The sequence below is a fragment of the Simochromis diagramma genome, unplaced genomic scaffold, assembly GCF_900408965.1.
Source record: "Simochromis diagramma unplaced genomic scaffold, fSimDia1.1 OVJJ01000618.1, whole genome shotgun sequence".
NCBI classification, from domain to species: domain Eukaryota; kingdom Metazoa; phylum Chordata; class Actinopteri; order Cichliformes; family Cichlidae; genus Simochromis; species Simochromis diagramma.
In genome coordinates, this window is record NW_024387423.1 from 7,228,233 (window position 1) to 7,254,373 (window position 26,141).

The following is a 26,141-nucleotide window of genomic DNA, read 5'->3' on the forward strand; positions in this document are numbered from 1 at the left end:
GTTAACCGAGCAGGTATCTGACGTTTACACAACTAAATTCACGCCTCAAAATATCTTAAAAGTGTATTTTGTGACCCAGAAAGAGTAATATTACAACTAAGTAGCTGCCGCCATTGTTGGAATTCAACTTTTGCGGGATCCCGAGTTTGTTTTGCGAGATCCCGAGTTAGTTTTGCGACTAAAAATTAAGACGGACTTTTGCGAGATCTCGCAAAAGTCCGTCTTAATTTTTTTTTCTCCCATGTCCCCTGCGGGGCTCCGTAAAGTCCACAGTTTTTTACAGTTTGTTTGGTTTTTTTCAAAAATGTAGAGTGTAGGCCATTGAACCATTTTCCTTCCTGGATGGATTCTCTGTTTAAATATCTGAAGTGCGTTCTTTCGGTATTTACAGCAGGTAAAATAAATATTGAACATGTCAACAGTTTTCTAAGTAAATATGTTTCTTAGAATTTTATTGACATGAAATTCTAACCAGATGTTGGCAACTACGTGAACATACGTATCAGCACACAACACTGGCATGCTTCATATAACTTAACGGAAGGATGAATGAAAAAATGTATCTGCTGCCAGGATGATGATGATGATGAAACAAGGGTGGACGTTTCGTCAAGACTGATGATCCCGAACACAGAGCCAAAGAGATTTCAGAGGAATAAAATAAAGCTGGTAAAATAATCCAGCCAATCAGCTGACCTAAATCCAAATGAAATTCTATTGAAAGAACTAAAGGTCAGAGTTCACAGAAGGGGTCCACTGAACCATCAAGACTGTTTGTGTGGAAGAATGGGACAAAATCACACCTCGGCAACGTATGTGACTAGTTTCTCTTTATATAGGATTCATTTTTAAGCTGTAGTCACCAACAAGGCTTTTGCACAAAGGCTTTTGAATAGATCTTTGAAAGTGTGTTCAATACTTTTCCCCATTATTACACATAACGTGTGGATTGGATGGGTTTTGTGTGAATAGCACCTTTACAAATATATTTAATGAGAAAATTGGTGATATGTTCAATACTTTTTTACTTGTTTACACATTTTATCTCAGTGATATGGTGAAAGTTGTTACAGCGAAACATGAAAGCAACTGTAAGAAGGAAGAAAAAACTTTAATGTAGTTCTTCAAAAGAAAGAACAATTAACAAAGGAACAGAGGCAATATCAGACTATCAGTAACATGATATTTTGACGTTATTCGTAACAACTGCTGACTACAGCGACAGTATCAACAGGAAACTTTTTCACAAGAAAAAAGTAGCAGCACCTACACTGCCTGGCAGTCATATATAAACTTTTACTATTTCCTGAAAGTGTATTTAAATAAACAAATAACCAACAACTAGGCAATGTATGTGACATTTTATTCAAAGTGTTTTTCTCTCCAAACAGGCAGGCTGGCATTTCACTTACACAAAGCAGAACTTATATTTTACAGTTAAGGTCCCTTCTTCCTCCAGCAGCATGTCTAGCAAACAATCAGCTTTTGTAGTGAAATGTTGCCCTTAAATTATTTCCAGTGCTCCTATTTCGATCCTCACTTACATGGAAAATGTTCAAACCAGCTCAGATCAGCGGTTTTTGTTCATACCAGTGTTACAGTATTTCACAATTAAATAGTTAATATAATATGAAGACACACTGAATTTAAACACAGATATAAACTTTAAAAATTCCTTTTAAAATTGTCATTTTATAAAAATGCTTTGATGTAAAAATAAAATAAAAACAGACTCTTTCTTGAATCCCATTACAGTAGCTGCCCCGTCAGCAGGCTTCAAACTGTACAAGAGGAACTCTGAACCATGTGCACAGACGACAGCAGACGCTCCATCAGGATACGTACAGTAGTGGCTAAACGACCTACACGCCTTGAAGTCTGGGAGCTCCACACAGAACAACAGGTCCTGCTTTGTTTTTAGCTCGGCTTTGTAGATGTTCACAGTCAATTCTGCACAGTCCAGACCTCCAGGTCTTGTACAATAAAGTCCTCATTTGTGGAGAGAGGTGCATTGTGAAAAGTTGGACTGGAAAAGCTTGAACCACGGTACAGATCAGCATCCAGCCACAGGGCAAAGCCACTCCTAAAGACAGAGAGAACAATAGCACTTTAATATCAGATCTTTGAAAACTCTCTGATAGGAAAATAAATAAATAACTGTATAACTTACCCTCCTCCACCGAGCTGCAATGAATCCCAGTTTCCACTCACAAAGTACGAGTTCACCCCATTCCACTTGTATACCTAGATAAGAAAGACATAAAAACATCTTAAACTCTGTGCAGATTTCTACAATAAGTGAAATAATTTCATGAAAAATCATCCTGTAAATAGACTAGAGGTAAAACATTAATAAAAGTTCAACTCTTACCTGGAAGTCGGGATTGAAGCTGTACAAGAAGGTTTCTCCAGTACCGTAGCAGTATTTACTGACTCTGAATGGATCTGAAGAAAAAGCCCCAAACACCTGAAAATACACCAAGACACCAGTTTGTTAAAGGAGATGCTGGTAATGGAGGAATCCGTCTCATTTTCTTGGTACAGAAAAGTGCTGGAGACTAAAGAGCAGGATACAAACCTTTTTGTGCATGTCTTTGACCACCAGCAGCACAGGGCTGTCCACCTCAGCCATGTTCCTGTACAGAGTCTTCAGGCTGCTCCCATGGACGGCTGTGCTGTAGACCAGCTGCCATTGATAACCCCGGGTCCTTGCTGGCATGTGAGCAGCAAGCTGTTTGACAAAGAGTTGCTCATCAGATCATGTCCTGACAGACTAATGCGTCACTCCATCTAAAATCAACACTGTTCTTCTGCTTGACTGTCTACAATTTGCATAAAAAACTTTATGGTCTGAGCACAACTTCCAGGCAATTCTGCCGCTTATGTCATAAATAATGACTGTTGTGAAATTTTAGTTGTAAATTTGGAGATGGTGAAGCAGAAAATCATCTAAACAATTGTACGATTGTTTAGATGATTGTTTTTGATAGCTGTGATCCACACACATATATATAAATGAGTGTTATTTACTTTTTCTAGGTGATAGTCATCTAGCAGATGACTCTGGTCAGTGAGGACAGGAAGATCATCATCTACTTCCAGCAGGTACTCGGGCTCTTCTACATCGGAGGCGTCTGAGCTGCACAGACTCTGGCAGCGTTTGGAGTCTTTCACTGTGATGATCTGAAGGAGGCAAGCAGAAAAAGTGTCATCATGTTACACTGCTATCCACTGCTCTCCTTTTATTTGTTATTTGGGAAGTTTTTACTGCATTACATATATAAGTTTAATGGCCTTAAGTACAAAGGTTGCAATTCATTTAAACCACAAAACCAGAACTATTGAATGGCAACAAAACTGCAATGCATGGTGACAGAACACATTTGAACCTCCACAGAACCTCCTAACACGAATACATTCAGCAGAGTAATCTTACCTCAACATAAGGCTCCATACAGTCACTGGCAATGTAAAGCACCTTAATATTTTCTGCCAGCCGCTTCATAGCTCCTGATTTCCCTGTCAAGCGCTGCTCTCTGCTGTACCACATGTCTGCTAACCAAACTGCCATGAAGGCAGTTCTTATATACACTGGGTTACTTTCCCTTTCTGTCTGCAGGCTTATTGGTCAGACATTTGAGTAGATGTCTGCTGATTGGTCAGCTCTGACAATGAATAGTTTCTTTTCTCACTAAACAGGAAAGTGAGGTCTGGTTCTGGGATGTAGAGGGAAAGAGGATGTCCATATATAGACCCTACACCCTCAGGGATAACTGCCAAGCTCTGTGATTGCACTTACTGTAAGTCACTAAGGAGGGCTTGCTGTGTAAAAATGCCTGAGTGTAAGAGAGCTTGAGAATATCAACTTTGGAAGACCTTTGTTAATTATTTCCACATTTAGTGGAGCAGGTTGGTGCAAATCTTACTTCCTAGCTTTTAAAGGTGGGGTTGAAAGGCTTGTTGAGGAGCTTGTTGATTGTTGCAACGTGGTGTTCCACAACCAGTATTTTGCTCTGATTTTCTTTTTAATGATATGATGTGGTTTGCACTTCTTCTTCTTGCTGTAGCTTCAGGTCTCTGGTTACCACTGCACAAAGATAATGTAGAGGTGGTCAACTTTGCATTGCCAAACGTGCAAAAGTCACTTAGACAGACTCAAAAGTAATTGTACAAACGAACGTCACACTGAATCGAATTATTTTTTTTCTAAATACCGTATTTTCACGACCATAAGGCGCACTTAAAAGTCTTAGATTTTCATCAAAAAGTGCGGCACGCCCTATAGCGCGGTGCGCCCTATGTGTTGTAAGGAGGACGTAGTAGAGAACACCATGAGAACGTTAAAGGGTGAAGTGTGGGCGTTGATCGTATATACCGGGACAATCGCACATACCTGTATAAAAGAACAGGTATGTGCATTATGCAGGACATCGTTGTTTTAACAACCCTGAAAATGGCAAAGAGACACGCTTACGAAGCACAGTTTAAACTGAAGGCCATCAGCTACGCGGAGGAACATGGAAATCGAGCAGCGGCGAGAGAACTTAAGATTAACGAATCGATGGTTCGCAAATGGAGGAAGCTGGAAAACAAGCTCCGGCAGGTCAAGAAAACGCAGCTGAGTTTCCGCGGACATAAGGCGAGGTGGCTCGAGTTGGAGGAAAGACTCGAGCGGTGGATCATCGAGCAAAGAGCGAGCGGGAGAAGCGTTTCGACGGTCACCATTCGGCTAAAAGCAGTTTCACTAGCTGAAGAGATGAACATTGAACATTTCCAAGGAGGTCCATCTTGGTGCTTTCGTTTTATGAAACGGTGCCATTTTTCCATCCGGACCAGGACTACGGTAGCGCAGCAACTTCCAGCGGATTATAAGGAAAAGCTGGCCATCTTCCGCTCCTACTGCAGCAAACACATCGGCGACAAAAACATCCAGCCCAGCCACATCACAAACATGGACGAGGTCCCGCTCACTTTTGACATCCCGGTGAGTCACACTGTGGAGAAGAAGGGGACCAGCACGGTAGCGATACGCACAACGGGGTATGAAAAGTCTTCTTTTACTGTTGTGCTTGGCTGCCATGCTAATGGACAGAAACTGCCGCCTATGGTGATTTTTAAGCGAAAGACTTTGCCTAAAGATAAGTTTCCAGCAGAAATCATCATTAAGGCAAATGAAAAGGGCTGGATGGATGAGGAAATGATGAAAGACTGGCTGAGGGAGGTGTATGTAAGGAGACCAGGTGGTTTTTTCCACGCATCACCATCGCTGTTGATCTGTGACTCTATGCGTGCCCATCTCACAGCCGATGTGAAAAAACTTGTGAAGCAAATGAACTGTGAGCTTGCTGTCATTCCGGGAGGCCTGACAAAGGAACTCCAACCGCTGGACATCGGTGTGAACCACCCGTTCAAAGTAAGGCTGCGAGCGGCCTGGGAGCGATGGATGACCGGTGGAGACCAGTTTCACTAAGAGTGGAAGGCAGCGCCGGGCGAGTTACGCCACAATTTGCCAATGGATTGTAGATGCTTGGGCTAACATGTCTGCTGGCACTGTTGTTCGAGCTTTCGCAAAAGCCGGCATCGTTTCCGAGGAGCCGCACGGCACGGAAAGTGACTCTGACGGTGAAGACAGTGAACCTGGCATGTTTGATGGAGATTTAGCGCAGCTGTTCAATTCAGACACAGAGGATGAGGACTTCGATGGGTTTGATTGATGATAAAAATGTGAGTACCAAACTTTGTTTTGCTCCTGCTTTATTTTTAAATACGCACACTTGTATGCTTCTGTGTTGTTGATGATGACGATTATTGGTAATAAAAATGTGAGTAAGGTACCGAATTCAGGTTTGCTCCCGCTTTATTTTTAAATACGCATACGGTACTTGTATGCACCCTATGGTCCAGTGCGCCTTATGTGTGTGTTAAATACAGTAAGGGCACACATAACTGAGACTGCGCCTTTTAGCACAGTGCGCCTTATGGTCGTGAAAATACGGTACTTGGATGAAAATCCTTTACAGTCAATAACTGCCTAATTGTTATGAGTCTTTGATTCAGTGTTTTTCTCTGTTCAAGTTTTGGTTTCAGTATATATACAGTGGGGCAAAAAAGTATTTAGTCAGCCACCGATTGTGCAAGTTCCCCCACCTAAAATGATGACAGAGGTCAGTAATTTGCACCAGAGGTACACTTCAACTGTGAGAGACAGAATGTGAAAAAAAAAAATCCATGAATCCACATGGTAGGATTTGTAAAGAATTTATTCGTAAATTAGGGTGGAAAATAAGTATTTGGTCACCTCAAACAAGGAAAATCTCTGGCTCTCACAGACCTGTAACGTCTTCTGTAAGAAGCTTTTCTGTCCCCCACTCGTTACCTGTATGAATGGCACCTGTTTGAACTCATCATCTGTATAAAAGACACCTGTCCACAGCCTCAAACAGTCAGACTCCAAACTCCGCCATGGCCAAGACCAAAGAGCTTTCGAAGGACACCAGGAAAAGTATTGTAGACCTGCACCAGACTGAGAAGAGTGAATCTACAATAGGCAAGCAACTTGGTGTGAAAAAATCAACTGTGAGAGCAATCATCAGAAAATGGAAGACATACAAGACCACTGATAATCTCCCTCGATCTGGGGCTCCACGCAAGATCTCATCCCGTGGGGTCAAAATGATCATGAGAACGGTGAGCAAAGATCCCAGAACCACACGGGGGGACCTGGTGAATGACCTGCAGAGAGCTGGGACCAAAGTAACAAAGGTCACCATCAGTAACACACTACAACGGCAGGGAATCAAATCCCGCAGTGCCAGACGTGTTCCGCTGCTGAAGCCAGTGCATGTCCAGGCCCGTCTGAAGTTTGCCAGAGAGCACATGGATGCTCTCTCTACAGCAGATGATTGGGAGAATGTCATGTGGTCAGATGAAACCAAAGTAGAACTTTTTGGTATAAACTCAACTCGTCGTGTTTGGAGGACGAAGAATACTGAGTTGCATCCCAAGAACACCATACCTACTGTGAAGCATGGGGGTGGAAACATCATGCTATGGGGCTGTTTTTCTGCCAAGGGGACAGGACGACTGATCCGTGTTAAGGACAGAATGAATGAGACCATGTATTGTGAGATTTTGAGCCAAAACCTCCTTCCATCAGTGAGAACTTTGAAGATGAAACGAGGCTGGGTCTTCCAACATGACAATGATCCAAAACACACCGCCCGGGCAACAAAGGAGTGGCTCCGTAAGAAGCATTTGAAAGTCCTGGAGTGGCCTAGCCAGTCTCCAGACCTCAACCCCATAGAAAATCTGTGGCGGGAGTTGAAAGTCCGTGTTGCTCGGCGACAGCCCCAAAACATCACTGCTCTCGAGAAGATCTGCATGGAGGAATGGGCCAAAATACCAGCTACTGTGTGTGCAAACCTGGTAAAGACCTATAGTAAACGTTTGACCTCTGTTATTGCCAACAAAGGTTATGTTACAAAGTATTGAGTTGTATTTTTGTTATTGACCAAATACTTATTTTCCACCCTGATTTACGAATAAATTCTTTACAAATCCTACCATGTAGATTCATGGATTTTTTTTTTCACATTCTGTCTCTCACAGTTGAAGTGTACCTCTGGTGCAAATTACTGACCTCTGTCATCATTTTAGGTGGGGGAACTTGCACAATCGGTGGCTGACTAAATACTTTTTTGCCCCACTGTATAGTCTTAGTTTCTTTAGTGTTTCTATTTTCTTTGTGTATTTTCCTTTTTATAATTAGCCTCAAGCTCTTAGTTCCTGCTTATAGTTTTGTTTACATTTTGTATTTTATGCCTCCCTTGTGTTTCTCCTTCAGTGTCTTTTCTGTTATTTTAAGATAATCTAAGTATTGTATTTCAAAGAAACATGTTGCATTATTGTTTTGTTTTGTTTTTCAAAATTGTCATTCTTTTTTTTTATCTTCTGTCTCTTGAGGTGGACATTAGGTCTTGTCTTATCACAGAATGATATGCTGGCTGAGTCAGGTAGAAGGAATTTTACTCAGAAATGTGGAAGTGGACTCAGAGCTGCCAGGAGATGAGGTGGAGGAGGGCCAGATATCAAAGAAAGAAGGTGAGAGTTCAGATGAAGGACACACCAGGTTTTGAGCAGCCTGATCAGAGTCAAAATGATGACAGCCGAAGTCCATTATGGACAAGAAGTAGGGCTGTGAAGTTGTGGGATTTGGTTTCTCAGTTATCATACTGGACACCAGCCTGTGAGGGGAAAAGGAGATCTCCTATCCATGGCAGCCTGCAACATGCATTCTGTTTTAGAGTTCTCACTTTTGAAGGGGCTCTATTCTCCTCCCCCCATCAAGAGATCATTTGTTACTTCGATGGACTGCTTGTCCTGTTTTTATGTTTCATCCTAGAAAATTATCAACGCAATTTCATTATAGTTGAAAGTAAAGTGATAAAGACAGGAGACGTCTAGATTTACATAAATTGCATAAATCAACTGGATAAAAAACGAATCAAACTGTGTGTATTCAACTAAAAAGCTTTCTTTATCTCCTTCGAGATGATATTGTAATGGCTACAATCTTGTGTCTCCTATATTAAACAGTTCCTCTTCTTATGGATGTTAGGCGCTGTCACACTGTCTCTGCTCAGGGTCCTCAAAAGCTGTCCTCCTCTGAGAAAGCTCAGAGGTGTGACCATTCTCCACCTCATCCTCTGACAGCATTAAAAGGTACTAGGTTGTTGAGTCACGTTGTTCGTTTTTCATTTCCGACACTTGTGTTACACAACTATCCAAGCACTATTCCCATTATTTATCCTAATTACTACATTTCAAACAGTATTAATCAACATGTGATTATGAAAGAATAAAAAAATAAACAAAACAACAAGCTTCATCAATATAATTGTAGATAATATTTGACCTAAATACATGGCTCTTGTGATTCAATCATGTAGGTTAAATGCTTATCACAGTGATTCCATTATACACTCCAGTGTAGGCATATATGGTGTATACGAGCATATATGATTACATAGTATATATGTGAGTATATGTCCAGTGTATACAGGTATATATGTCGCAAAAAAATCCACAACAAAATCCAGCTGTCGACTACAAAGGGCACGCAAAGGTTTTGGAAGGGGGGAAATTACTGTGTATTTTGTTAGGGTTGAAAATGATTTTAAAAAGCAGTTTTCATTTTTTTGTGTACACAAGGCAGTGTTTTCATAAATGTGTCTTTAGGGTCAAAAGCTTCGTCTAGCGTTATGAGTTGGCTGACATATTGGGGGTTGACATAGTAGTGTAGAGGAATTTGCAGCATGCTTACATATCACACTTGGGCCATTCTCTGGGCCAACGGAGTCCAAACGAATGTCCTGAACTAGATATTAGAATCAGTAATATTAAATAATAAAGGCTGGGCAGGGAGAGCCTTTATTATGCCTGTCTTTTTGATTCCAGGAAAAAGGAGCAGATAGAAGGCTGACAAGAAGTGGACGTGAACAGAGAGGATTTGTAAGGAAACAGCATGACTGCCACGTTGCTTCTGGAAGAAGATAGCCATAATAATCATTTGCTATTGTCGCAGTACAAAAACTGCAATGAGGGTCATGCTTTGTGTGAAGACAGATGGTTGATTTCACACAGAGGTCCAGCACTGAAACTTGTAATTTCAACTGCCAAAGCAAATTAAATCTTTTAAACGACAGATATTTCTCCTGTACTTCCTTCTGAAAAAATTTGTACACGACAAACTGGTGACCCCAACCTGATTTTTTCAGTTGGAAAGGAGAAAAGGACAACTGGGAAGGCTTCTGATGGAGTTGCTGTCAGACGCCAGAACTAAAGAGACACCTGATTCCGGTCACTGTCACAGAAGGCCTTCAAAGAAACGGCAAGCCGAGCCTGTTTCTATCGAAATCTGCAAAATTGCATACATACCAAATTTAAATGTGAGCGGTGAGTGGTCAAAGTCCTCTCAGTCAAAATGATAAAGTGTTTATATGATATGATACATGCTTTATGCATGAAGTTGGAATTACAAGTTTAGGTTATGGTTAACAAGGAAATTGGTTTTAAAAGCAATTTTAAATTGCTAAATCACGTGATCAAACCTGTGTGTGTGTGTGTGTGTGTGTGTGTGTGTGTGTGTGTGTGTGTGTGTGTGTGGGTGGGTGAGTTGTGAGAGCTCTCAGTGTAGTTTTTTTCTGGAGCGCATGGGTAAGATTTGTTATCAGTTGTTATCATTTAATACATACAGAGTTACTGTAACTGCTATTTGACTTTGTATTCTGAGTTTCCTTTACATTTTTGTTTTCTGTTATCAGTTGGCAGCTATAGAACTAACTGGTATTTGATTTATGTTCATTTTGTGTTCTGATTCTTCTATTGATTTGCCATCAGTTGTTATCAGTTAATACCAGTAGAAGTTAACTCATAATTGGTTTTGTATTCTGATTCTCTCTTAAGTTGATCTCTGATATCGGGAAACAGCTAAAAAGTTAACTGTTTTTTGTTTTTTTGCCTGTCTTGGAATATTGATTGGTTTCAATTGATTTTGTTATCAGTCAGTAATCAACTGACAGCTATAGATTTAACTGTATTTGTTTCTGATCCTTTCAGTTGATCTTATTAATAGAGTAGGTGATCTTAGATTATTTTCTTTTACTGGTTGATGACAAGTAAGTGGTCTTGGGGTTAGTTGTTTCGCTTTTACATTTGATCTTAGCCTGATCTTATAATTGATTTAATTGATAACCATTAACAGTTAATTGCTATTCTGTTTTACTCTAATGGTTTTCTTTGACTCTTATCTGTTTAATATGTAGTTAACTGAGTGAGTCAATTCCTAAATTCATTGTCATGTTTGCTTTGTTTGATTCTGAGATAACTACCATTGAATTGATTGTTAAATTAAATCATGCTTTTGTTTGATTCATTTCTAGTATTGATACAGATTCTTTTTGAGTTAATTCTGAAAGTTGAATCTTGACATTTTTGATCTCAACCTTTATTAGTTTAATACAGTTTGTTTGTTTTTGAATTATTTGCCAGCTGGGATGAACAGCTATGATTTTGCTTGCTTCAAATTAGAAACATTAAGTTTGCAGTTTTATTTCAGAATTACTTTTTGTCAAATTGAAATCTGCAGTTTCAGGAAAAGAAAAAGGATTGCTTCGTCAGAGGGACAGAGGGAGACATTTATATACGTGTGTGTGTGTGTGTGTGTGTGTGTGTGTGTGTGTGTGTGTGTGTGTATGATCCTGGTGTTATTTATCTCTCAGAAACAGTTCATAACTTCCCTTCAACTCATTCATGTCACCTAAAAGGTAAACCTGTTTCTCCATCACAGCTCTGATGATTCAGTAAGGACATCTCCTGGTTTCATCTTCATGTTTCCCTCTCATCACATAACCAAACCATATCATGACCAGCAGGTTTACAGCTGTGGCTCCAGCAAACATCAGCTGATACTAGAAATTAATATTAAATAAATTCTAACAACAGCTGATCAAGCTTAAAAGTGCTGCTGTTGTTTACCGCGACATCCGCTGTTTTCCTCTTTCTGGCGCAAAGTGGGCGATAAACAAACAAGAGAGAAAAGCCGATCAGCTGATCATTGATCAGTTTCATGATTGAAGTAGAAACAGGAGAGGGAGAGGAGACAAACTGTTCCTTTTCACCTCAATACGAAACGCGTAATATTTTCTCTGAATACCAGACGATTCCGTTTTTTACGGGACGGTTGGCAACTCTAATATTTAACCTTATGAACAAAATAAAGTTCAACATTAGTAACATAGCACCCACCCAGCTGTATAGAAACTCCGTCATGCTAGCTAGCACGCAGTACGAAAAAGTCAGCATAACGAAAATAAACTCCACCTAAACTTGGTTCATATCTGACCCAGATGGACTGCAGGTCATAACTTCTTACCTGAAGTTCAGTTCACCTGACACTCTCGGACCAGCGGCCGCTTCGGGTCTCTCCTCTTGCCTCCCTTTTCCTTCATCCACCTGCTGGCCTCCACCACTTGCTAATGTTATTGAATCTGTGGAAGCTCCGCGATAGCCACCACACGAAGTAACGAATAACGAGCCTATCTAAATCCCAGTAACGAGTAACGCGTTCCGGGTTTTGGCATAATAACTAGTTACCGTGCTCGTTACCACAATAATAACGTAGTTACTGTAACGCGTTACTTAATAACGCGTTAGTCCCAACACTGAATATGATACACCAACAACAACAATACAACACCGCAAATGATAGCCAGAAAATGGGCTGAATTACTTGAATAATTGGACTTTTTTTGTTTTTGTTTTTTTGAGTTTATGTTAAAGTAACAGTAATGTAACCTTTCTTTTGTTTTTGTCCCACAGATGTGAAAAACAGCCGCCCCCCTCTGTATCACTCTGTGTCACCTTTTTCCTTTCCACAATCAACCCACAACTTTCCTTTATCCTTGGTTGCTTGAGACTATTTTGATGTTGCTGGAAATAACACGATATCTCCCACAAATATACAGAATAATGTTGTTTTTTCTTTTTCTTGTCTCAGGATTTTTTAGGTCATTGAGCAGTATCATCTCAAACCTGTGAAGCTTCACAATGGACAAAAACTATTGGATGGATGACTTTTCTTGAATAACTGAACAGTTTAATGTCTGGTGAGACTGCAGGTTTTGATAAATATATATTTTAACATTGCAAGTATTTGTCAGTAATTCTCTATTCTTTCATATTACACATAATATATATATAATATTACACAGAAACATTACCCAGATCTGATATTTAGCATTCTCAGTTTGTTTCTCGTAACACGTGCTTCTTATTAAATACCTTGCTGATGTAACATGCAGTAAAAAATGACATCTACTCAGTTTCAACAGGAAACATAAACCTTTAATGGGATTTCACAAAAAACAGTGGTAGTGCCAGCACTGCCTGACAGTCATAGAAAAACTTTAACCATTTCCTGAACAGTGTATGTAAAAAGACAGAAAATAAACAACTGGGCATGTGTGTGTATTTGATGTTTTCATAAGTACTTTTCTCTCCAAATAGACAAGCTGGTGCTTAATTTACAAAAAAAAAGAATTTTTCATTTTACACTTCAGTTGACTTCTTCCTCAAGCAGCACATCCAGCTTATCCAGCAGCTGTTGTAGTGCAATGTTGTTCAACTTTCCTAGTTTGGTCCTTACTAGCAGCCACAGATTTGACTGGAAAACATTAAAACCAGTTAAAATTGTTTGTCCTAACAGTGTTACTACACTACACTACACTACACTACAGTGTTATACTGATTTTAACAATAACTGGTTAATATAATTAACCAGTTATTGTTAACACACACTCACTTAACCAAAGATGCAAACTGTAAAAAAAACACATCATTTTATAAATATGCATTGATACAAAAATAAAATAAAAATAAATGTTTTCTTGAACCCTGAATATTATTACAGTAGCTGTAGACTTATCATTCAATGCTGTTTTTTAAAATCCGCAAATGCTCCATCTGCACATCTGAGTGACTAAACGGCACACGCGCCTCGCATTGATGTAAAAATTAAAAAAAAATAGACTCTTTCTTGAATCCCATTACAGTAGCTGCCCCGTCAGCAGGCTTCAAACTGTACAACAGGAACTCTGAACCATGTGCAGAGACGACAGCAGACGCTCCATCAGGATACGTACAGTAGTGGCTAAACGACCTACACGCCTTGAAGTCTGGGAGCTCCACACAGAACAACAGGTCCTGCTTTGTTTTTAGCTCGGCTTTTTAGATGTTCACAGTCAATTCTGCACAGTCCAGACCTCCAGGTCTTGTACAATAAAGTCCTCATTTGTGGAGAGAGGTGCATTGTGAAAAGTTGGACTGGAAAAGCTTGAACCACGGTACAGATCAGCATCCAGCCACAGGGCAAAGCCACTCCTAAAGACAGAGAGAACAATAGCACTTTAATATCAGATCTTTGAAAACTCACTGATAGGAAAATAAATAAATAACTGTATAACTTACCCTCCTCCACCGAGCTGCAATGAATCCCGGTTTCCACTCACAAAGTACGAGTTCACCCCACTCCACTTGTATACCTAGATAACAAAGACATAAAAACATCTTAAACTCTGTGCAGATTTCTACAATAAGTGAAATAATTTCATGAAAAATCATCCTGTAAATAAACTAGAGGTAAAACATTAATAAAAGTTCAACTCTTACCTGGAAGTCGGGATTGAAGCTGTACAAGAAGGTTTCTCCAGTACCGTAGCAGTATTTACTGACTCTGAATGGATCTGAAGAAAAAGCCCCAAACACCTGAAAATACACCAAGACACCAGTTTGTTAAAGGAGATGCTGGTAATGGAGGAATCAGTTTAATTTTCTTGGTACAGAAAATTCTTGGAGACTAAAGAGCAGGATACAAACCTTTTTGTGCATGTCTTTGACCACCAGCAGCACAGGGCTGTCCACCTCAGCCATGTTCCTGTACAGAGTCTTCAGGCTGCTTCCATGGACGGCTGTGCTGTAGACCAGCTGCCATTGATAACCCCGGGTCCTTGCTGGCATGTGAGCAGCAAGCTGTTTGACAAAGAGTTGCTCATCAGATCATGTCCTGACAGACTAATGCGTCACTCCATCTAAAATCAACACTGTTCTTCTGCTTGACTGTCTACAATTTGCATAAAAAACTTTACGGTCTGAGCACAACTTCCAGGCAATGCTGCCGCTTATGTCATAAATAATGACTGTTGTGAAATTTTAGTTGTAAATTTGGAGATGGTGAAGCAGAAAATCATCTAAACAATTGTACGATTGTTTAGATGATTGTTTTTGATAGCTGTGATCCACACACATATATATAAATGAGTGTTATTTACTTTTTCTAGGTGATAGTCATCTAGCAGATGACTCTGGTCAGTGAGGACAGGAAGATCATCATCAACTTCCAGCAGGTACTCGGGCTCTTCTACCTCGGAGGCGTCTGAGCTGCACAGACTCTGGCAGCGTTTGGAGTCTTTCACTGTGATGATCTGAAGGAGGCAAGCAGAAAAAGTGTCATCATGTTACACTGCTATCCACTGCTCTCCTTTTATTTGTTATTTGGGAAGTTTTTACTGCATTACATATATAAGTTTAATGGCCTTAAGTACAAAGGTTGCAAATCATTTAAACCACAAAACCAGAACTATTGAATGGCAACAAAACTGCAATGCATGGTGACAGAACACATTTGAACCTCCACAGAACCTCCTAACACGAATACATTCAGCAGAGTAATCTTACCTCAACATAAGGCTCCATACAGTCACTGGCAATGTAAAGCACCTTAATATTTTCTGCCAGCCGCTTCATAGCTCCTGATTTCCCTGTCAAGCGCTGCTCTCTGCTGTACCACATGTCTGCTAACCAAACTGCCATGAAGGCAGTTCTTATATACACTGAGTTACTTTCCCTTTCTGTCTGCAGGCTTATTGGTCAGACATTTGAGTAGATGTCTGCTGATTGGTCAGCTCTGACAATGAATAGTTTCTTTTCTCACTAAACAGGAAAGTGACGTCTGGTTCTGGGATGTAGAGGGAAAGAGGATGTCCATATATAGACCCTACACCCTCAGGGATAACTGCCAAGCTCTGTGATTGCACTTACTGTAAGTCACTAAGGAGGGCTTGCTGTGTAAAAATGCCTGAGTGTAAGAGAGCTTGAGAATATCAACTTTGGAAGACCTTTGTTAATTATTTCCTGAAAAAATTATTCAGTAACAAAATTGTTTATAGTATTGCATCTGTATACCACCAGAGTGGATTTTTAAATCCAAGAGTCATTATGTACATCAGCAAAAAAGAAAAAAAAATGTAAAAAGTGGTAGGATTTCAGCAACTCGGGTGCAAGAAAAAAAAAAGAATTTAAATTTGCCATTATGGAAAAATACGGTAAATTCATGTGCTTTTAATAGGATCATAACGTAAAGATTTTTAACTTTAAATTGTATATTTCTTTTACAGATTTTTATATTTAAAAAATGTATTTGCATGTGTAAAATCAGTGAAATTACCTAATAATTTTGTCCTATACTGTTGTAATGCAATTAATGAGGCTTAAAATTTCAGGAAAGTACTTTTATTAATTGGATTTTACTATGTGATTTTATGTCAGAAATCTTGTACTTTTATTCCATGATTAATGTAATATTATTGTCAGGTTCAGTGCAAGAACAGGATGCAAATGCAGGACTTTCCAGTTAGCAACAGTGAGTTTATTTACAGTGAAATAGAGAACAATAGAGTTAACCGTTTCCAACGACGTAGCTTCCTCTGTGGTGCTCCAAACTCCTGCACAGTGCTCGTCTGGTGGTGAAACGCCAACACTTGATCATTCCCAACAGCTCCGCTCCCGTGACACACTCCTTTCCAGGTTCCAATGAAGAAAAAATGTGATGATCAATTTGGCGTACTCACGGGACGGGAAATCCTTCTGGCCTGATGTTTGCCCATAAACTGGCATGTTGGACACACACACATACACACAGAAGAAGCAGGGGAGCAGGCCAGTCGACTGACAAGGACAAATATGATATGCTTTTTTTTTTTTTAAATGTCAAAAAAATTGTCGCTAAACTAAGAAATGAGTTTGAGTTTGTAATTACATGAGTTAACTTTTTATTTTTGATTATATCAGCTGTAAGATGGCTTTGTATAGCACATTTCAAGATAAAAATCACAAAGTGTTTCACAGAAGCTAAAACATAGAAACAAAAATGAACCAAAAGCAAGTTTAAAATGACGAGTTTTTAGCTGATTTGTAAAGAGGACCACTCAGTCTACAGATCTCAAGCTCAAAGGAAAAGAGTTCCAGGGTCTGGGGGCCACAATGCCAAAAGCTCTGTCACCTTTCGATTTCAGCCTTGTGTGCTGGACAACCAACAAGCCCTGATCACATGACCTCAGGGACCTGCTGGGGAAGTGATAAAAACAGGAGCAAACCAGAGATTTAACATGAGCATCCAAAGTCAGAGTTGAGTCAAAAGTTACACCAAGATTCCTAATAGAAGATTTGCCAAATGTAGCAAGAGGACCTAAATTTTCCATAACCTTGGGCAAACAATTATGAGAAGCACATACAAGGACTTTGGTTTTCTCCTCATTAAGTTAAAGAAAGTTGTCAGCCATCCAACCTCTGATAAAGTCTATGCACCTATGCAAAATCTGTAGCTTGGAAACATCTTGGGGCTTAAAGGAGATATACAACTGAATTTCATCTGCATAGCAGTGATAAGAAATGTCCTTAAAAGTGCTCAGAAGGTGCGGACGAGGGAGTAAATACAACAAAAACAGCAAAGGCCCCAATACAGAACCTTGTGGCACAGAATATGCAAAAGAAGTAGAAGAAGACATAAACTTAGAGGTAGCCAAAGAAAAGGATCGTTCACACAAATAAGATGCGAACCGATCAAAGCAGACCCAGATAAACCCACACAGTGTCTCAGCCTATCTAGCAAAATGTGATGGTTGACAATATCAAAGGCAGAGGTCAGGTCCAACATCAAAAGAACAGAGCATTCTCCTGCATCACATTCCATCAAGGTGTAACTGGAGACTCTAAGAAGTACAGTTTCAGTAAAGTGAGCTGTACGAAAGCCAGATTGGAATTTTTCCAGAATGCTGTAGTCATCAAGAACAGCTATGAGCTGGTTAGCCACAACCTTTTCTAAAGTCTTAGTGATGAGTGGTAGTTTTGAAATTGGTCTATAACTGCTAAGCAAAGAAGTGTCAAGCTTGTTTTTCTTAAACTGTGGGTGAATGACAGCATGCTTACAGTAAACAGGGACCTGACCAGAAACCAAAGAAGTATTGATAATTGTAAGCTCACAGGGACCAATAGACTGAAAGACATTTTTAAACAAAGATCCAGCTAAAAATATAAAGAGAGCAAAAGGATGCTTTCATTGAAGTAACTAATTTGACAAGCTCAGGTAAGGACACGGGTAAAAATCTTTCTACAGGGAGTGCAGAATTATTAGGCAAGTTGTATTTTTGAGGAATAATTTTATTATTGAACAACAACCATGTTCTCAATGAACCCAAAAAACTCATTAATATCAAAGCTGAATGTTTGTGGAAGTAGTTTTTAGTTTGTTTTTAGTTTTAGCTATTTTAGGGGGATATCTCTGTGTGCAGGTGACTATTACTGTGCATAATTATTAGGCAACTTAACAAAAAACAAATATATACCCATTTCAATTATTTATTTTTACCAGTGAAACCAATATAACATCTCCACATTCACAAATATACATTTCTGACATTCAAAAACAAAACAAAAACGAATCAGCGACCAATATAGCCACCTTTCTTTGCAAGGACACTCAAAAGCCTGCCATCCATGGATTCTGTCAGTGTTTTGATCTGTTCACCATCAACATTGCGTGCAGCAGCAACCACAGCCTCCCAGACACTGTTCAGAGAGGTGTACTGTTTTCCCTCCTTGTAAATCTCACATTTGATGATGGACCACAGGTTCTCAATGGGGTTCAGATCAGGTGAACAAGGAGGCCATGTCATTAGTTTTTCTTCTTTTATACCCTTTCTTGCCAGCCACGCTGTGGAGTACTTGGACGCGTGTGATGGAGCATTGTCCTGCATGAAAATCATGTTTTTCTTGAAGGATGCAGACTTCTTCCTGTACCACTGCTTGAAGAAGGTGTCTTCCAGAAACTGGCAGTAGGACTGGGAGTTGAGCTTGACTCCATCCTCAACCCGAAAAGGCCCCACAAGCTCATCTTTGATGATACCAGCCCAAACCAGTACTCCACCTCCACCTTGCTGGCGTCTGAGTCGGACTGGAGCTCTCTGCCCTTTACCAATCCAGCCACGGGCCCATCCATCTGGCCCATCAAGACTCACTCTCATTTCATCAGTCCATAAAACCTTAGAAAAACCAGTCTTGAGATATTTCTTGGCCCAGTCTTGACGTTTCAGCTTGTGTGTCTTGTTCAGTGGTGGTCGTCTTTCAGCCTTTCTTACCTTGGCCATGTCTCTGAGTATTGCACACCTTGTGCTTTTGGGCACTCCAGTGATGTTGCAGCTCTGAAATATGGCCAAACTGGTGGCAAGTGGCATCTTGGCAGCTGCACGCTTGACTTTTCTCAGTTCATGGGCAGTTATTTTGCACCTTGGTTTTTCCACACGCTTCTTGCGACCCTGTTGACTATTTTGAATGAAACGCTTGATTGTTCGATGATCACGCTTCAGAAGCTTTGCAATTTTGAGACTGCTGCATCCCTCTGCAAGATATCTCACTATTTTTGACTTTTCTGAGCCTGTCAAGTCCTTCTTTTGACCCATTTTGCCAAAGGAAAGGACGTTGCCTAATAATTATGCACACCTGATATAGGGTGTTGATGTCATTAGACCACACCCCTTCTCATTACAGAGATGCACATCACCTAATATGCTTAATTGGTAGTAGGCTTTCGAGCCTATACAGCTTGGAGTAAGACAACATGCATGAAGAGGATGATGTGGACAAAATACTCATTTGCCTAATAATTCTGCACTCCCTGTAAAATAACAGGCCTAGCTTGAGTTGGAGCAGACAACAGAGACAGAGAAGGAGAGATACTGTTCCTCACATTACTAACTTTTTCAACGAAGAAAGAAAATTTTTTAATCTAATCTTCATTCCATGAAATTGGGCAACAGGTGGAGCAGAAGCAACAATATCACTAATGGTGTCAAATAGTACCTTGGGGTTACCTTTGCTCTTTGAAACCAAGTCTGAGAAACAGGCAGCCCTCGCATCTCGAACTGAAGTGTTAAATAAAATGAAGGAGATGAACATGTAAATGAGTTTTCCTCCATAATTACTCAACTTTCCAAAAGGGAATCCTGTCAATTATCCAGTTGGGCGACTTTAAAACAGGAGCTAATCTGGTTTTGATTGTCTAAAAAAGAAAGACAATGATTAGTAAAAAGATTTGTTACTAAATCAACATCTTTATAGGAAGGTAGATAGGCTATTACTCCTTTATGATTACAAGGCAGTCTGGGCAATGAGCTATCTGAACCTTTTCTGTAATTTCACAGATGTATTGTTTACAAATGAAGCCCAAAGAGTCATGCTGACAGATTTCTTTCATTATGTTTCATTATTTATGTGGTAAAACTGAGAAATGCTGTTGAAATTGCACTTCTTTTCTTATATTTAGATATCACAGGGATTGGCTGTGTAGGTAAACTTTTTTCCACTGACAAAAAGGGGATTTTTACTGGTCGGGCCTACTTAAGGTCAAAGTGCGCTCTATGTGGCAGCTGATTTAAAATGAGTTTGACATCCCTGATCTCGGCTGAGCTAAGATCAGGTAGCTGAAAAGAAAAGAATAAATGGAAAACCAACATTTGGCAATGAAGATTGCTCATGTGAAATAAGTCAGAATAATACGGAAAGACTGATATGGGACTATTATCTCGTCGACTGAGATGACTTGGCTAAATATAGAGAATCATAAGTGGGTATGTGAACACTCTGACGTCTGACATCAACACCACAGCCGATAAAACACACTTGATAAGAGAGACTTTTAAAATGTTAGCTAATGTTCCAGTAATAATGATAATACACACTTTGGCCCACAGATCTGAAAAACAGTTCCTCCCTCTGAGCTAAGTGTGAATTTTACCTTTTTTTTCAACAGTCAAACAACAATATCTCTTTCGTCCTCTGTTGCTTGAAACTATTTTGATGTTGCTGGAAATGAGACTAAAATTTCCACAAATATATTTTACTACAAAACTGTACAAAATGTTTTGGATTGATAAGCTTTCTTAAGTATCTGAAGTTTTCATGTCTGTGAGACTACCAGTTTGATTTAAAATTTAAACGTGTATTTAGGCTTCTTCAATCGGAAATATTTCCTTGTTTATATTCATTCATAATTTTGCACGAAAGCTCAGCTTCCGATTAAAATAAGGAAATCACCTAAAAATGACACACAAGGTTTAGTCCCTTCGTATTCCTCATAACAAGTAACTAACTCAGTGATGTGGTGAAAGTGCGTATAGTAAAAAATGACACCTCTACTCGAGTATAACAGGAAACACAAACTTTTAATGTGATTTCACAAGAAAACAGTGGCAGTGCCAGCACTGCCTGACAGTCATGTACCATTTTTTGCCATTTCCTGAACAGCGTATTTAAATGCACAGATGATAAACATCTGTCTATTTGACGTCAAATCCATGTGTTTGACGTTTTATTCAAAGTGTTTTTCACAGGCTGGTTGCTTCATTTACATAAAGCAGAACATTTTTCACTTAAGGTCCCTTCTTCCTCAAGCAGCACATCTAGCAGACAATCAGCTTTTGTAGTGCAATGTTGTCCTTATATTACTTTCAGCGCTCCTATTTTGGTCCTCACTTACATGGAAAATGTTAAAACCAGATCAGCTGTTTTTGGTCCTACCAGTGTTACAGTGATTTTACTATTAAATACTTAATTTAATATGACAACACACTGACACTTCAACAAAGATGCAAACTGTAAAAAATCCTTTTAAAATCATCTTTTTATAAATATGCATTGATGTAAAAATAAAATAAAAATAGATTCTTTCTTAAATCTTGAATCTCATTACAGCGGCTGCAAACTTTTCATTCAATGCTGTCTAGGAGTCTAGGAGGTCTTTGAGCTTCAGGTGCCAGTTACGGACTGGGATTAGCACAGAGGTGCTGGTGAGCAGCCTGCAGCTGAAGTGGCATGACCGTGAACTACACGATTACAGGGAGGCACTCATCTTCAATAGGCACAGCTCCAGCAGGCAGAAAGCCCGAGAGCCCCGTCAGCAGGCTTCATACTGTACAAGAGGAACTCTGAACCATGTGCACAGACGACAGCAGGCGCTCCATCAGGATACGTACAGTAGTGGCTAAACGACCTACACGCCTTGAAGTCTGGGAGCTCCACACAGAACAACAGGTCCTGCTTTGTTTTTAGCTCGGCTTTTTAGATGTTCACAGTCAATTCTGCACAGTCCAGACCTCCAGGTCTTGTACAATAAAGTCCTCATTTGTGGAGAGAGGTGCATTGTGAAAAGTCGGACTGGAAAAGCTTGAACCACGGTACAGATCAGCATCCAGCCACAGGGCAAAGCCACTCCTAAAGACAGAGAGAACAATAGCACTTTAATATCAGATCTTTGAAAACTCTCTGATAGGAAAATAAATAAATAACTGCATAACTTACCCTCCTCCACCGAGCTGCAATGAATCCCGGTTTCCACTCACAAAGTACGAGTTCACCCCACTCCACTTGTATACCTAGATAACAAAGACATAAAAACATCTTAAACTCTGCGCAGATTTCTACAATAAGTGAAATAATTTCATGAAAAATCATCCTGTAAATAGACTAGAGGTAAAACATTAATAAAAGTTCAACTCTTACCTGGAAGTTGGGATTGAAGCTGTACAAGAAGGTTTCTCCAGTACCGTAGCAGTATTTACTGACTCTGAATGGATCTGAAGAAAAAGCCCCAAACACCTGAAAATACACCAAGACACCAGTTTGTTAAAGGAGATGCTGGTAATGGAGGAATCAGTTTAATTTTCTTGGTACAGAAAATTCTTGGAGACTAAAGAGCAGGATACAAACCTTTTTGTGCATGTCTTTGACCACCAGCAGCACAGGGCTGTCCACCTCAGCCATGTTCCTGTACAGAGTCTTCAGGCTGCTCCCATGGACGGCTGTGCTGTAGACCAGCTGCCATTGATAACCCTGGGTCCTTGCTGGCATTTGAGCAGCAAGCTGTTTGACAAAGAGTTGCTCATCAGATTATGTCCTGACAGACTAATAATAATTTTCTCAATACCTTCAGAGAAAAACCTCTGATGATTGTGATCTGCACCAAATGTCCAGCTAGTTTAATGTGAAAGTTAGTTTTACTAACTTTTTCCAGGTGGTGGTCATCTAGCAGAAGGCTGTGGTCGCTGAGGACAGGGAGAACATCGTGGTAACTGAGTTCTTCTGCCTCAGAGTCGTCTGAGCTGCACAGACTCTGGCGGCGTTTGGAGTCTTTCACAGTGATGATCTGTGAGGCAAGCAGAAAATTGCAAAGATATATTCATTGTCATCAAACAAATTCGCTCCCTGCTTACTGTCACAGTAATACTCACTGCTGTCGCATTTTTGTTACTCGAGAAAAGTTTAGGGGCCTTGCATATTAAAAAGTTTTGATTTATTTAAAACTGAGCACAAGTACCACAATAACTGAACTACTGGATGACAACAAAGCAGCAAAGTATGGTGACAGAAAAACATTTGAACCTCCACAGTAACTTCACTGCACTTCCTAACATGAATACATTCAGCAGAGTAATCTTACCTCAACATAAGGCTCCATACAGTCACTGGCAATGTATAGCACCTTAATATTTTCTGGTAGGCGCTTCATAGCTCCTGATTTCCCTGTCAAGCGCTGCTTTCTGCTGTACCACATGTCTGCTAACCAAACTGCCATCCAGCAGCTCTTTTATATACACTGAGTTACTTTCCCTTTCAATGTCTGAAGTGTTATTGGTTGGAAATCTTAGCAGACGTTTGCTCATTAGTCAACTCTGACAGTGAACAGTTTCTTTTCTCACTAAACAGGAAAACGAAATCTGTGTTAGGTTTGTAGAAGGAAACAGGATGACCATATATAGACAGAGGGCATTCCCACAGCCTCACTTTTAACTTTTAACAATAACTGCCAACAAATTTGTCAGGCCACCACCCATTATAAGGTTTATGCCACAGCCGCACTAAATTAACAGTATTGGTAATTAACAAAATCATGTTTTATGTTTCTGTAATTGTTAACCTACCAGTATGTGCAAATGAATAATGCATAATATGAATATTATGTATATTTTTTTAGAGCTAAAGTATAACTATCCATGAATATTCAAACTAAAAAGTATTTGGGTTTTTTTGTTTTAATGAAAGGTGGTTTAAAAACATTTTTAAGCACCGTAAGAACACCTGAGCATCAGAGAGCTGATTCTTGGAGAGTTCTGCAGGGTGTGTGTTTAACCTTCGAGATATACTAATGTGTGTTTTTGTGTATATCTTACCTCCCACTTTTTAGCGGCGGTGTTGATGGGCTTGCTGAGGATCTTATTGATCGCTGCGATGTCCTTCTCCACAACCAGAATGTGGTTCTGATTTTTGTCTTTGATAACGTAATGCGGTTTCCACTGGTTCTTGTCGCCTTTGTGGCAGACCTCTGGTGACCACTGCGCGAAGAATGTGTAGAGGTGGTCAACCCTGTAAAAAAAAATTATAAAATTTAGGAGGTTTTTAGGTTACCAGTATACTTATATAGCTGTAGAGGGTTGACTTCTTATACCTTAGATAAAGAGTTTAAAGGGTTCCTGAGATCAAGTAAAATGCTAAGAAGCACAATGACATGGCAATATCAGAAAACTAAATAGTTACTCATACTGAATAACAACACAGGCTACATTTTCTCCATTTTCCATAGAAGTTACAATATAATAACAACTATAAAAAAAAAGCCTCTGCAATCTAAGATGTACCTGGAAATAAACTGCAACAGTTATACTTGTTTTAACCTTTTTGAGCAATTATCATCTTTGAGTTAATCCTGGAACATGTGTGGGAATGAGAAATCACTATTTCCAACTGTCCATGTTGGAGTCTGCTTTGTCTACAGTTTCAATCAGACATGACTGACAGTTCAGAAATCCCCTCTAGTCTCTTCCATCCCTCTCTGGTTTACCATGCCAGACTCTTTGCTGCAAGCCAGCAAGTCTTGAAAGGAAATCTCAGTGACTCAATGACTAAGACTGCTTCCTTTGGTTCAGCGTATGTCACAATGTATGCATCCAACATAAAGAACACTCATTTCAACATTTTCACATGACAGTTTCTTTTTGCATGCACTTGAAATCTGACGTGCAATCAAAATCTTTTGCGTTTCTGCAGTTTTAAGTGCACGTGTACTTCTTTGAATTAGCTGAAACTAACTAAAGCTTTGTCTGATTCAAATGCAGTTCGCACCACCATAATCACCCAGCACCCAGCATAACAATGCTCATAGATATACTGATTTGTTCTACTTACTCTCCAACGCTATATGCAACTCCCATGGCTGAATGGAGATGAATGTCCCGATAAAAATCTCTTAAAGAAGCAGTCAGGACTCTCAGCGCTGATGAAGCGTTTGAACTTGAGTCTCTACCATTCCCGCTTTTTATATGAGCAGGACAACTGCTGAATCAAGCTTCAGTGAACATTAACCCTCCCACTCCCTCTTCCCACAGCTTACACGGGCTGCACGTATTCATGCAGGGATTACACAACAGCACCTGAAAGCCAAAGCTAGTGATACATTAGCTTGACCTGCTCTGCAGCTCTACCATTAAGGTTAGCAGGAGCACAGCTGAATTCTGTGTCAAAGCTAAGATGTGGATGAGTGGTGAATGACACCACTGTTGCACTTTTCAGTCCAGTACATTCATCTTACAGCTACACTTCATGAGAGCTTTGCAGATGAAGATTTTAAAGAACTAGTGCAAAATGATCCAGAACACTAAAATGAATCATGCATAGCAAAGTTAACACCAGATACTGAAAAGCTCCTTATGTGTAAATGCATCACTAAAACAGTGAAATTATATATAAGATATTATATATAAGAAATTATATATAAGAATATGACAGTGGACAAGGACTTTCTTGCAGCTGGCTCGCTCAGGTTTCCTTTGAACAATATAAAAGGAGAAATGGTCAACGGCTTGGCATCAAATCAGGAAGGATGAGGCAATAAAGGAAGGTGGTCTGTAGAAAACACCCAGTTAGAACAGGGTTATTGGGTTTACGCTACCTCAGTACATTTTTATATTGAATGACTTGATGATTGCAATGACATACATCTGCCTGCACCTATGATTTTTTATCTTATCCTTCCCATTTCTTATAAGATTGTTATAAAGTCTTAACAAAAAGGACCTCAACTGTAGTACTGACCATTTAGAAAAGATGAGTTTTCAGTGCTGACCATTTAGATTAACAAACAAATGTTTCAAGGGCCCCAAATGATCTGAACACGCTGAGCTGTTGATTCAGTAATCCAATTT

The 26,141-nt window shown here is 39.7% G+C and overlaps 2 protein-coding genes across 5 annotated transcripts; both read right to left on the minus strand.

Moving 5' to 3' along the window:
* Positions 1-1,092: 1,092 nt before the first annotated feature.
* On the minus strand, positions 1,093-3,718 carry LOC120722224 (nuclear receptor coactivator 7-like). Its single transcript, XM_040013122.1, has 6 exons — positions 3,437-3,718; positions 3,031-3,183; positions 2,579-2,731; positions 2,372-2,467; positions 2,171-2,244; positions 1,093-2,083 (listed from the first exon to the last, which is right to left on the minus strand). Exons 1-6 carry the CDS (start codon positions 3,569-3,571, stop codon positions 1,945-1,947), a joined length of 750 nt encoding a protein of 249 aa, XP_039869056.1. The 5' UTR covers positions 3,572-3,718; the 3' UTR covers positions 1,093-1,944.
* Positions 3,719-13,775: 10,057 nt separating this feature from the next.
* Positions 13,776-25,252, minus strand: LOC120722223 (nuclear receptor coactivator 7-like). Of its 4 annotated transcripts, none has more exons than XM_040013117.1 (7): positions 25,126-25,252; positions 24,114-24,306; positions 14,886-15,038; positions 14,434-14,586; positions 14,227-14,322; positions 14,026-14,099; positions 13,776-13,938 (listed from the first exon to the last, which is right to left on the minus strand). In XM_040013117.1, the coding sequence occupies exons 1-7, from the start codon at positions 25,149-25,151 to the stop codon at positions 13,800-13,802; spliced, it is 834 nt and encodes a 277-aa protein (XP_039869051.1). In that variant the 5' UTR covers positions 25,152-25,252; the 3' UTR covers positions 13,776-13,799. The 4 variants fall into 4 exon arrangements, with proteins under 4 accessions (XP_039869051.1, XP_039869054.1, XP_039869053.1 ...); XM_040013119.1 differs by lacking the exons at positions 13,776-13,938; positions 14,026-14,099; positions 14,227-14,322; positions 14,434-14,586; positions 14,886-15,038 and adding exons at positions 21,092-22,158; positions 22,246-22,319; positions 22,447-22,542; positions 22,654-22,806; positions 22,949-23,089; XM_040013120.1 differs by lacking the exons at positions 24,114-24,306; positions 25,126-25,252 and adding an exon at positions 15,292-15,440.
* Positions 25,253-26,141: the final 889 nt, after the last annotated feature.

What these genes read in the sequence shown, in the direction of transcription:
- LOC120722224 (XM_040013122.1), bottom strand. Translation starts at nt 3,571, where the DNA reads ATGGCAGTTTGGTTAGCAGACATGTGGTACAGCAGAGAGCAGCGCTTG. An exon ending in TCAAAGACATGCACAAAAAG is followed by an intron (nt 2,468 to 2,578) that starts GTTTGTATCCTG and finishes GTGTATTTTCAG; the next exon opens with GTGTTTGGGGCTTTTTCTTC. An exon ending in TTGCAGCTCGGTGGAGGAGG is followed by an intron (nt 2,084 to 2,170) that starts GTAAGTTATACA and finishes CTCTGTCTTTAG; the next exon opens with GAGTGGCTTTGCCCTGTGGC.
- LOC120722223 (XM_040013117.1), bottom strand. Translation starts at nt 25,151, where the DNA reads ATGGGAGTTGCATATAGCGTTGGAGA. An exon ending in CCGCCGCTAAAAAGTGGGAG is followed by an intron (nt 15,039 to 24,113) that starts GTAAGATATACA and finishes TGCCTCCTTCAG; the next exon opens with ATCATCACAGTGAAAGACTC. An exon ending in TCAAAGACATGCACAAAAAG is followed by an intron (nt 14,323 to 14,433) that starts GTTTGTATCCTG and finishes GTGTATTTTCAG; the next exon opens with GTGTTTGGGGCTTTTTCTTC.